The 12925-nt window shown below is 40.5% G+C and overlaps 1 protein-coding gene across 1 annotated transcript; it reads left to right on the forward strand.

Moving 5' to 3' along the window:
• Nucleotides 1-1205: 1205 nt before the first annotated feature.
• On the forward strand, nt 1206-12263 carry top1a (DNA topoisomerase Ia). The gene is made up of 21 exons (XM_063910869.1): nt 1206-1356; nt 1835-1859; nt 4015-4111; nt 4260-4368; nt 5011-5063; nt 5169-5258; nt 5375-5447; nt 5592-5680; nt 5824-5939; nt 6029-6150; nt 6239-6361; nt 7013-7200; nt 7285-7429; nt 7929-8072; nt 8247-8432; nt 8969-9037; nt 9181-9295; nt 9470-9597; nt 10038-10132; nt 10220-10369; nt 10880-12263. The coding sequence occupies exons 1-21, from the start codon at nt 1324-1326 to the stop codon at nt 10980-10982; spliced, it is 2253 nt and encodes a 750-aa protein (XP_063766939.1). The 5' UTR covers nt 1206-1323; the 3' UTR covers nt 10983-12263.
• The last annotated feature ends 662 nt before the right edge of the window (nt 12264-12925 follow it).

The raw sequence follows: 12925 nt of genomic DNA on the forward strand, positions 1-12925 counted from the left end.
TGAAATGTACTTTTAAAGACATTTCAGGTTGTAATTATTCTGACCCATACCTTTGCTTTTTAGTTTTACTTGTCAGCTGCAGTCTGAGTCTCTCTGCCTTGGAGTTGTAACGTGATAGGTCCTGTTGGTGGTCTGCTACGTGTCAAACACTCTAGCCTACACCATGTTGAAACCACTTAGACATATAACTTGTTATGCATATTCACAACATGACACAGGGGTGGACATAAATCTGAAAGGACAGAGCTTTTTAGAGTTGATGTTAATGATGTTGTTAATACATATCAAACAAAGCTGCTCCTTTCTTTTGCGTTGAGTCACTTATCAGATCAAGTGAGTTCAGAGAATAAATACAAAAACAAGTAGGGCCTGAAGCAGCTTGTCCTCCTGATACAAGTCCTGTACTTCAGTACTATTCTGATTGACTTGTTTAACTTTGTATTTCTACCCCACTACAATTCTTTAGGTAAATAGTGTACTTTTACTCTACTACGTTTTTTCAATACCTTTAGTTACTTTGCATATTTGGATTAATGATGTCAAATATAAACAACACTTATTTAACACTTTAGTAAAACCTGGAGTAAATTCACAATCTACCCTGCAGTACACAAAGTCATTAAAACTAGCTTTAATAACACATTAATTATTCAAAACATATTATAATGTTATTCTGAAATGGACAAATTTGCACAATAGGTACTTTTACTTTTGGTACTTTAAGTATATTTTGATGTTGATACTTTTCTACTGTTACCTGAGAAACATTTTGAATGCAGGGTTTTTACTTGTAACAGAGTATTCCTACACTCTTGTACTTCTATTTTAACTTAATAAAAGATCTGAGTACTTCTTCCACCTCTGGAAAAAAGAAACATATTTGTAATTTCTATTTCTGCATAGGCCTACTTGGCTCTCGTCAATTATAGAAAGGATAATTATTTATCATCAAAAGCACAACAAGCAAGCAAGAGAAGCAGTCGATAGAAAATCAGAAGCAACATCCAGCAATGCATAATACAACGTTTACTTGAGAACAAGATCTCAGTAATTCTTCTCCCTCCTCTGTACATGTGTACCTCACTCCTGTGTGTGACCATCGTGGGCCTGGAGAGCAACACGTTTTGTGAAGAGGAGGAGCCACACTGCTCCCTACCATTTAAATTAACACGCATGCGCAGTAGTCCACAATCGGGACTTAAAGCTCTTACACAACTGTGCCTTTTCTTCATTCTGCCTGCTCCTGCTCCTTCCCCTCGCCGGTCTTTGGAACCCCCTACACCATTACTTATTTTCGAGTTTAAATCAAACCACGCTAAGGAAATGAGTGGGGACCATTCCCACAATGAGGACCAGGTAATGTCATACCTGGTGGCCAACGGGCACCCTTTTATTAGCCTTGCTTTGACAAGATAACTTGGCTAACTGAATAGTGCATGCTAGCGCGCGTTAGCCCGAGTGTGTTTGTAACGATAAGACAAGTTATTGTGATTATAACAGCCTCCTGACACGTCTCATCATGTGTGTATACGTATTGTTAAGGAGAGGGCCTGCCTGGTTAGTTCTCGACTTTCACTGGCTACGCATGAACTGCCAGACAAAGTGGGGGTAACGCCACATTTGATTTGGCGTTAGCTTTAGCTGATGCTAGCCCGTAGCGGCTCTGGTTTCAGCCGTTGATCCATGTTAACAACCAGCGTAGCATGTTAGCATCGCTAGCAAGGTTAGCATGAAAGCTAACAAACTCCCTATGCCAATCCAGCAAGTTCAAAGTTAGTTAGCCGGCTAGTTAGCCTCTACCATATTTAACATTCATCTGTTTTTGATTTTTCAGATTGACGGTGGCTCTCGTTTCAATGGTAAGTGTTTGACACGTTGTTAACAAGTTATAAGAGGGGTTTCTGACATGTCTCCACTGATTAAATGGTAGTTCTCAGTAGAGGGCAGAAATGGCGTCCAGAGACTAAGTCCTCTGTCTCACTCTCAGGCGGCTATTGTTCAAAAGGGAGGTCTAATAAAAGCATTTCCGCCCGTTATTTTCCCAATTTCAGTCATTTTTGTGATACACCTCGAGGTGTTTTATAAGTTTCCCATGTCAGATTTGTTTGTTGGGATGGTTTTAATGCCATATTTCCCACCTGAAAGTGAGGGTTTGGGGGTTGAGGACTTAGTCTCTGCGCCATTTTCTTTTTTCAGTGTAGCGGCCTGTCTGCTGCAAGCTGAACCCAGGCTGTGAAGTGTGCAGATGGCTGTGTGGAGGAGAAATGGGACGGCATAGTGCTCCGATAAGATCCCACGTAGAGACTAGGCAGGGTCTAATGTTTCTTAAATACACGATCGTTAACTCCTTTTCATAGCTTAACTTTTTATTATAGCCACTGCGACTTCACATTCCCAAATGCTAGGAGAAAGTGGACCGTTTTAAGTTGGATTCTCATTTCAACAGACTGCACATCATGTCATTAACTTTAATGCTTTGTATCTCAAGCTAAACGAAAAGATTGGAGAATATTTTGGTGTATTAAGATTACAAACAGTGTTTCTTACTACTATGATTTGCAACTAATAACCATATAAACCCATCACTATATGTTATTCAAAGAACACTACATTTTGTTTTAGTCCTGTTGATGTTGGATAATTGTTTTGGGGTATACACTCCAAATATGGTACAAGTTAGTCATGTACTTATTGTCTGATTTCAGTGATGTTGTTCAGATCCTTTTAAATAAAATACTGCAGCCAAATTGCAGGTATTATAAACCTAAGATTGACTCCTGTATTACTAAAAATCACCTAAACATCTGTACCAAACCACTTACTCGGTTTTCATTCATCAGCAATGGGAGAACAAAGTACTGTGAAATAAAGGATTCTGCCTTTTCTTCCATTTGTCAGACAGATTGCTGGATTAATTCCACTCAGACTGAACCTTCTTACTTCATCATGCAATTTTTTATATTATTTTTAAATAACACTGGCAAGTGAAAGCTAATATAATATGTCTTGTATAAATGGATTAACTAGCACAAATAGTTCTTTTTGCATTCATTTTGGATGGTTTAGGGTAAACTACTCCCTAGTCCATCACATAAATCGTATATTCTGAGATTTCGTATTTTAGCTGTGGAGTGTGGTGTTAGCCAAAAGTCTGTCAGATTTGCACTTCAGTATGTTATAGGAGTGATCAAATGTCCTGTCTTTGAAATTATGTCTACGTGAATTTTGAGATGATGACACAGCTCCTCTCTCTCTCAAAAAAAAAGGAAAATAAAGGGAACTAGTTTTACGATAATACATGTAATTAACAAGGTAGTTAAAGGTTCATCCTTCATTGTGAATGAATGAGTCACTTATCAAACCTTTTTCTTTATACACTGTTTTTACTACACTGGTATTCCAGGAGTATCTGGACATTTTTTGGGTACATGTTAAGTAGACTAGACTGTTTACATTTCTTGTGGCCAAGTGTATACCCTAATACCCCTGAAGCTCGAAGACTTGATTTGGTGTTTACGTCAAGTTTGGGTGTGGGCTCTTTGATTTGGGTAATTGCCTTCTTTTCCTACAATAAGAGATCACTTATTCTGTGTGCCGCAGTTTACAAATTAAAGAGACTATTTTGTTCTCTGGCATGTTTCAACCTGTCAGACGTTTGATGTCTCAAACAGTGAGCCCTAACCGGGCAGTAGGTGGTGCTGTACTACTGTGTAATACATTTCTCAGTCTACTTTGTGCGTGACATTCAGATAGTGGTGCATGTTCAGACCAATTGGAGCAATTTACCTGACGCTTTTACTTGGAACAGCTATGTGGGGGGACTGAGTGTTATTTTGGTGGTCCAATTCTCAGCCTGTCTACAATTTCTTGAGGAGAGTACACTTTGTTCAGGTCTTGCTAATAGATTCATACTGATGTCAGCACACATCAATCCTACCATTTATTCAGTCCACGGTTTCAGTCAATTTCTTTTAATGTCCAAGGTGACGAGACTTAAGTTTTTTCTTCCTACAGACTCCCACAAGCATAAAGACAAGTATAAAGACAAGGAACACAAACACAAGGACCACAAGAAGGACAAGGAACGGGAGAAATCGAAACATGGCAACAGGTACGGACCATGCCTACATAAATGCATATTTCTGGCGGTATCTGCTCAAAGCAAAAAATACAGAAAAATAGTCTCATTGCCAAGTTCAATGTATTGATTTTCTGAAGGTGAAACGACCTACATTTGAATAGTTCTGTTTTTATTTTAGCGATCACAGGGACTCCTCTGACAAAAAGCACCGAGACAAGGAGAAGGAAAAGATGAAGCACAAAGATGGCAGCGCAGACAAACACAAGGACAAGCACAAGGAGAAGAAGGTGATTTGCCTTGCTCATACTTAATGGAAGAATGCACATGTGGCTGTGCATGTGATGTTTTGATTTGAGGCTTATTAATTATGAATTATTCTGCGATATTAAGCTTTGTCAAGTCATACACTCATGGTCGTGGTTATTAAAAAAACTAAATGTACAGCATATATTTTTACTGGCAGCTTTTTTCCAAATTATGATCGCTTTATTATCATTCAAGACATATAAATGATCATAAACGCTGGATCACTACGCGTGGATATTATTGTTTGGATCATGTTGCTTCCCTTGGGTTTAAGCAGCTAAACAGGAAAAAGATTTTGTTACTTTTTTTTGTTAAAGAATATATACTTCATTTCTCTGCAATTATGGTAAAGGTTGAGGGCAACTGATGAAGAGCGGCACATTATTATTATTATAATGTTTGTATTATTTAGGGACCTTGAATGGCTTGTTGGTCCACTATAGCAAACTGGTTAAGATACATAAACTGCAACTCAGAATTATGTTTATGTATAAAAATGTTAACTCATAATTCTGAAACCAAATTGGAGTCACCAACATAGACCAAAAGCTAGACTGTCCCAAAGATTATATTGTAAAACATCTTTACACTTTTTACACCACATCTTTGTGTTGACCTTTCAGATGAAGTCGCTTGACGGTAAAGTGAAAAAGGAAAAGGAGAATGGCTTTGCCAGGTATGCCTGGACTTGTCACTTCATTACTATATTTACGCTACCAGCTGATGCATTGTAATATGAAGCCATATCAGATTTACAATGTTTTGTTCTTCTGTTTTGCAGCCCTCAAGTAAAGTCTGAGCCAGATGAAGCTTTTTACCACTCGCCTAAAATTGAGAAGTCCCTAAAAAGAGAACGTGATGTTGATATAGAGTGAGTGTTCTTTCAGATTACACTTCCTGAATGTCCTCAACGTTTCTGTTTCAAGTGTAGTGTTTTTTGTTGTTTTCTGTAACCAAATCTGTAATGTGTATTTCTTTTTTCCCCAGCTCTGAATTCAAGCCCAAAAAAATTAAGATTGAAAATGACAAGAAGGTAAAGAAAAGGAAACAGGAGGACGAGGTAAGCCGAATGCAGACCTGGGTTTGCTTTCTTACCTTTTTAAACAATGAGGAGAATCCCACTTCTCCAGTGTATTAAGAAAGAACTGCTTCTTAGGTAAGAGAAAAACTAACTTGAGTTTCTCTTCCCCCTTTTTCTTTTTAGGACATCAAGCCCAAAAAAACAAAAAACAAGAGAGAGGTAGCTGATGGTAAAAAAAAAGCAAAGAAAGAGCCAGAGGAGAAGTGGAAGTGGTGAGTTATCTCTGCCAGCTGTACGGCAGTTGCACACTCATCAGTGTGTGGATGTACTTCATGTTATTTTTGGATAAATTAATGTTTTGTTTCTGTGTTATAATCAAATTCCTGATTGGATTTCCCCCTGTGGTTGATCCCAGGTGGGAAGAGGAGAGATCCACAGACGGCAGCAAATGGAAGTTCCTGGAACACAAAGGGCCCGTGTTCGCTCCGCCTTACGAGCCGCTTCCTAGTAGCGTCAAATTTTACTATGATGGTAAGATTGAAATCATAACAGCTGCACTGTTAAACAATGTGACGGCATGTCAGCGTGGTACCAAACGCACCTATTTTTGCATATTTTAGGTAAGCACATGAAGCTGAGCCCAGAGGCGGAAGAGGTGGCCACGTTCTTCGCCAAAATGCTCGACCATGAGTACACCACAAAGGATATCTTTCGGAAAAACTTCTTTAAAGATTGGAAGAAGGTAGGAAGAAAGTGGAATTATAATCTGTATGAAGTCTTAGTAAATCAAAAATAAATCTATTGTTAAAGCACGTGTTTTGCTGATACAGGAAATGAATGCAGAGGAGAAGAGTAAGATAACAGACCTGAAGAAGTGCAACTTCGTTGAGATGAGCGAGTTCTTCAAGGCTCAGTCTGAACGCAGGAAGGCCATGTCAAAGGATGAGAAACTGGTAAGCTACTAAATGTTTCAAAGTAGTGCTAGTTACCTTCGTCAGCTGTACGGGTCAATAAAACTGAAATATGGGGCCGTCACCTGCCTTACTCCTTGTTTAATTACATAGTTCTCTAATTGATTAAATGGGAGTCACACTAACCACAATGCAACAGTCTCTGAACCCACACATTGAGGGTTGAAGGTCACTCGAAATGAAATCCTTTCAAACATGGAACATCACAACAATTACTGCTCAAAATAAGTTGTTAGCAGACCTCAACATCTGCCCCACCTGCACCGTTTCATGTTTTTAAATACCAGAGGATTCAGTAAGGGTAGCTTGACACAAGATAAATTATTCACAAACTAGGGTTTATTTCAGCCCCATGCTGTAGTCATGTCTTACATTTCCATATTAAATTCCCCGTATTTACACAACCTCAACCAGTTTAGGTAGCAAGGTAAACTCATTTGTTTCGTCAATGAACAATTTCTTGTAAAGAACTTTCATTTCTTTGTTTGGTCAACAATATTGCATATTTATATAGATGGTGTCAAATGGGCTTCTTAAAGTCATCATGACCGTATATGCCCTAGTTTTTGTCACCAAATTAAACACTGACTCAAAGACGGATTGCTGACAGGGTTTTATTTCTGCTCTTTGTAGAAAATAAAGGAGGAGAACGAGCGCCTCCTGCAGGAGTATGGTTTTTGCATCATGGATAACCACAGGGAGCGCATTGCTAACTTCCGCATCGAGCCCCCGGGTCTGTTCCGCGGCCGTGGAGACCATCCTAAGATGGGCATGCTGAAACGCCGCACCAGGCCCAAAGACATCATCATCAACTGCAGCAAGTGAGTGAACGCCTGCTTGTTGCTGCTCGAGGATGGATTTTCCCACGAGAGTTCAACGACTAACTGTTAGTTTTTTACTCCTAGGGACTCCAAGCACCCCGAGCCCCCTCCAGGCACCAAGTGGAAAGAGGTTCGCCATGACAACAAGGTGACCTGGCTGGTGTCGTGGACGGAGAACATCCAGGGCTCCATCAAATACATCATGCTGAACCCCAGCTCCAGGATCAAGGTGAGCCGAGTGCTGCACTCATCATTCTATGGCAACTCCATCTTCTTAATAGCATACTGACAACAGAGTGCAGGAGACTGAATGCTTATTGAGCCTCCATCACTTCAAAGAATTGATTTCACAGCATTTATTCCACCTGCTAAGGGGTTGCAGGGATTTAAGACCAAGGAAGTTAGGGGTGGATATTTCTGTTGACTCGGGTCCTTCTTTAGTGATTGCATGATTATCTTGTTGAACAACATCTCTTCAGTGCAAACCCTTTTGAACCTGTCACTGTATAAACCCTAATTTAGCCTCTTAGCAGCTATGGTTATTGTAAATGTAGTCACTACAGTTTGTTGCTGTTATTTGATACCGTTCAATCTGTAAAAAGTGAGACTGCAATGATTACCTGCGGCGCTGTGCAGCAGCTACTAACTACATTTCGTGTTCATATTGTGACTGTCGACACAAACATGGCCCCATCTAATTCATTAGTCACTCATTCGTCTGTCTGCAGGGCGAGAAGGACTGGCAGAAGTATGAGACGGCTCGCAGACTGAAGAAATGTGTGGAACGCCTTCGAACCCAGTACCGCGAGGACTGGAAGTCGAAGGAGATGAGGATCAGACAGAGAGCCGTGGCACTCTACTTCATCGACAAGGTGAGCGGCACGACCACTGTTATCATTGTCCGGATGGTTTGTGGCTCTGGGGAGTTCACTGTCCTGTAATTCCTTTTTAACTACTTGAGAGTGGGGCTTAGCAGGTGCTTAAACACTGGCCTGCAGTTGGCTGTAATGCCCTTTTGTTAATCCGGCTGTCCTGATGTGCTCCAGCTGGCCCTGAGAGCGGGTAACGAGAAGGAGGAAGGAGAGACGGCCGACACCGTGGGCTGCTGCTCTCTGAGAGTCGAGCACATCAAACTTTACCCAGAGAACGACGGGCAGGAGTTTGTGGTGGAGTTTGACTTCCTGGGTAAAGACTCCATCCGCTACTACAACAAAGTCCCCGTGGAGAAAAGGGTAAGATCATGTCGTCTTTGAAATAATGGATGTTATGACAGGACCTATCGTGGCTATCAATTGACTTTACATTTTCAACTATCCAACCGACAGGTTACAATGATAAAAGATCAGAGCCTAAAAATGTGATGGCTCATCAAAATGACTGTCATTATAGATGCGATTACCTTATTCAGTTGGAAAACTCCCAATAAATGTGTTTAGCTGAAACAAATAGGGACTTAAAAGTTCAGCAAAACGTTGACTGAATTGCACCCTGCAACTACTATCTTTATAGCGTGTGATGCTACATCTTTACTAACTATCTTTGTCTGTATAGGTTACATTTAATTATTACCTTTTTCATTAAAGGACAAAGACATGGTGTTTTTACTTGTCTTTACTTATGATTTATTCTAACTGTTGTTGCTCAAATGTAATAATTGCAAATGTATTAATACCTAGAATTGCAATTGGTTCTGTTTCAGCAGAGATGCACGACTTCTATATTTCAGTGACTTAGTTTGTAAACATTTATGGGTGTCCTCCTCTTCTAGGTGTTCAAGAACCTCCAGCTGTTCATGGAGAACAAGGAGAAGGATGACGACCTGTTTGATCGCCTGAATGTAAGCAAAACAACGTGTGAAAAGAAACTGTCAGAACTTTGGTTTATACTTTTTATTCTTGGCAGTTGATTGCATCGAAGAGAAAACGATAACAGGTGTTGTTTGTCTGTAATAACTATCATTTCTTCAATGTTTCCCTCCAGACTTCTGTTTTGAACAAGCACCTTCAGGAGTTGATGGACGGACTGACCGCCAAAGTCTTCCGTACCTACAACGCCTCCATCACCCTGCAGCAGCAGCTGACGCAGCTCACCAGCGGTACGTCTCCACCTGCCGCCAGTTTCACTAAAGTCCTGCGTGATTCAGTCCCATGTAGAAATGAACAGACATCAGAATCGCTTGTTCGACTGGTTTAATTTTCATGTAGGTGTGACAACTGTAATGAACAATTGTGCATAGAGTAAACTCATCATCCTGCTCGTCTCTCTCCAGCTGATGAGAACGTCACGGAAAAGATCCTGTCCTACAACAGGGCCAACAGGGCCGTGGCCATCCTGTGTAACCATCAGAGGGCTCCACCAAAGACCTTCGAGAAGTCCATGCAGAACCTGCAGGCTAAGGTTAATAAGCGGGTTTTTTTTTATATCCAATAAGGATTTCCAAACGCTTCAAGTGTGTTGATTGTACTTTAAAAAAAAAAAGGATTTAAGTGTTTTGTTTTTCTAAGTGTCATTTATGGAGATGTTAATATTGTTTGGCTTGACAGCAAACCAGAGATTAAACATGATCTAGGTCAACAAGTGTCTGAAAATAGTGTAATATGCCATGAAATATTTGTATTCTATTCATTAATCAGCAGATCTATCTATTTTGAAGTCCAAAAAAACCACAATGGGGGCATTATGAATTTTTACATTTTCACCAATTGTTTTTGAAATGAAGGCCTCTGCAGACAAGATCTCGTCAATATTAGGGTTGAGCTATGTGCCCGTCAGTGTTGCTTAAGACCAACAATCACCAGAGTTTGTAATGTTTGAGACTTATCCCTGATTCTCTTTAGATCGATGCTAAAAGGGACCAGCTTGCTGATGCCAAGAGAGACCTGAAGAGCTCCAAGGCGGACGCTAAAGTACGGAGAGATGAGAAATCCAAAAAGTAAGACTCTAAAATGTTTCTATGGTCAATGGCTTCCTCCCAGCTCCCCCCTGTTCCCCAGTCCTAACCTGTGTCGGTGCTCTGCAGGTCTGTGGAGGCCAAGAAGAAGGCTCTGGAGCGGATAGAGGATCAGCTGATGAAGCTGGAGGTGCAGGCGACCGACCGCGAGGAGAACAAGCAGATTGCTCTCGGCACTTCCAAGCTCAACTATCTGGACCCTCGCATCTCCGTGGCTTGGTAAGAAAATGTTTTTTAAAGGTTCCATATCATGCTTTTTGGAGTGTTCCCTTCCTCTAGTTTGTTCTATAGGTTTTTTGTTCACATAAATGGTCTGCAAAGGCTTAAAAAAAAAAGCTCCCTGGCGCAGACTGGGCTCTGGTTTCAGACAGAGGGTGAAAAGAGTTGCTGCAGCACAGGCAGTATGAGGGCAATAAAGAGCTTTTTGGACATTAAAGCATGGAGACATGTCCCAGTAGAGGCACTAAATACAAATCTCTAGCTGTATGTCATCTTAAAGATGATTTCTGACTAGTTTAGCCTTTGATAGACTGACACATTTGAAAAGGGGAGATGGTCACAACACACTAGGCTGTCGGGTTAGGGACCAGAGGCTGGATTTAACCCCATGTCTGCCGTAGCATGAACTGAGCCCCAGCACAATGACCCAGAATGTATATCGTTTGAAATAATAGACCCTACTCGCCTTACCCGGTGCCTAAATAATAAACCTTGCCCTTTGTCTCCCAGGTGTAAGAAGTGGGACATTCCCGTGGAGAAGATCTACAACAAAACCCAGCGCGAGAAGTTTGCTTGGGCCATCGACATGGCAGAAGCCGACTACGAATTTTAAACTCCGTTTTAAAATGTGGTTTTATCTATGACACACTCGTTTTTTTTATCGGATACTTGTTTTTTAGCTTAACCGAACTTCGCTCGATGGCCAGACCCCGATCAGGAATTCCAGACAGTGTGAGCAGAGAAAGCAGCGATGGAGGAAGAGGCCATCATGACATGGCAGAAGGGGGTTGTGGGTAGTCTTTAAAGTCTGATCTGAGATCAGGCATCAAGGCTGAACTATACCCTCGCCCGAGCATCAAGGCTGTAGTCCCCGTAAGTGGAAGACCTTTTTACCTTCTTGTCTCTCTCCGTGTGCGGGGACAAAACCTGACGATGCCTGAACTCTGTGGTCCTATAGCTACTGTATTCAGCAAAAAACAAAAAAAGGCTTTGTATGATTTAATTTTCTGTTCACTTGCTTTGTATTTTAGCCCTCCCATGTATTATTAATGAATTCTATATTTTGATAGACAAAGTTAAATCAAATGAATTCCTTAACTACACCCACGCGCCTTTCAAGGAAATGGAAATGTGAGCTTGACTTTTGAATTGTGTGTGTGTGCATGAGTGTGTTTGTGTGTGTGCGTGTGTGTGTGCGTGTGTGTGTGTGTGTGTGTATGAGGGGCTTGGCCATGGATTTGTTTGGGTGAATATTTTAAACTGGACTATGTTGTTGTTTAGCATGACAGAGGATGTCTGGGCAGGCAGAGGGGAGGAAATACTGCAACCATGTCAATATTTACTTAAGCAAGCAGAATGTGAATATTTAGTTTTACCACCTCCATCAGGGACTTGTTTTTCAGTGTAAATGTGAACCAATCATTTGTACGCATCCTCTGAATCTATCTGCAGCGCTCTGTCTACATCTGATTTAACTTAATTTAACAATCCAAGATTTCTTAAACAAACGCCCGCATCTGTTACTTGAAGATAATGCTATGATAATGTATTTAAAGTCATTTGAAATGGAAAGTGTTTTTCTTCTCAGAAAAGGGTATGTGAGGGATATCAACTTTGCCAAAAAAAAAAGAAAAATCACCAATCTGTTACAACTTTAGGCAGGTTTTTTTTTTGTAATTGTGTAAAGATTGAGGATGAAATAATGATGTAACATTTAATGTGAATTATCAGTTCATTTTATTCCACTTTTATGATAGGAAATTTGATGTATGTAGCTGTAAAGTCAGAACATCCTATTCCTGTTTTACCTTTTCGTCATAGCCTTTGATCATGTTTTATTTGAGTTTTATGCTCATTGTAGGTTGAAAAATGAATAAAATCCTACACTTAAATACACCATGTACTTGTGATTTATTTACATTTAGATTTATTTGAAGTCTGTACATTTTAAAGGACGTGAATTCTCAAGCGTTTCCCCCCCCACACAAACACATTTTTATTCTGCTTCTTTTTGTTTTAGGAATTTTCCCTTTCCTGTAGAGTGTTGTGTAGGTTTGTTTAGGCCACCAACCGCAAAGATGACGAGCAGATTTCTCTCGGTACTTCCAAGCTCTAGTAGCTGGACCTTAGCATCTCTGGGGCTTGAGAGGTAATCCTGAAAAGATTTAAGTGAGGCCCTTTCATTCTGTTGGAGTTTTCCCTCTCTGTCCTGTGCGCATAGGGTTGTTTATGGTCTGCAAAGGCTAAAAAAGGCGGCACATGCAGTATGAGGAAAAATAAAGCTCTCTTTGAACATTAAGACATGTAAAAAGGACGCCATAGAGGCACAACATACGAAACTGAAACGAGCCGCTATGTCCTCTTTAAGATATGCATAAATAACAGTATCAGCCCGTGCAGCGGGTTCAAAGGCAAATTAACAGAACCAAGAATTCGTGATATCAAATCCTAACAATTAAAATGTTCCTTAAGGATGTATGTATTTAGATGTCTGTGGTTTACATTCCTGTGATAAGTGGGCTTTAAGTCTGTAACATCTGGCAGGCTTAAAGCACA

The sequence above is a fragment of the Eleginops maclovinus genome, chromosome 20 (assembly GCF_036324505.1).
Source record: "Eleginops maclovinus isolate JMC-PN-2008 ecotype Puerto Natales chromosome 20, JC_Emac_rtc_rv5, whole genome shotgun sequence".
In the NCBI taxonomy this organism is placed as follows: domain Eukaryota; kingdom Metazoa; phylum Chordata; class Actinopteri; order Perciformes; family Eleginopidae; genus Eleginops; species Eleginops maclovinus.

Bases quoted from the DNA above. Each gene is read 5' to 3' on its own strand.
- top1a (XM_063910869.1), top strand. From the start codon at position 1,324: ATGAGTGGGGACCATTCCCACAATGAGGACCAG. The intron at 5,940-6,028 runs GTAAGATTGAAA...TGCATATTTTAG, and splicing joins CGTCAAATTTTACTATGATG to GTAAGCACATGAAGCTGAGC. The intron at 10,370-10,879 runs GTAAGAAAATGT...TTTGTCTCCCAG, and splicing joins CCTCGCATCTCCGTGGCTTG to GTGTAAGAAGTGGGACATTC.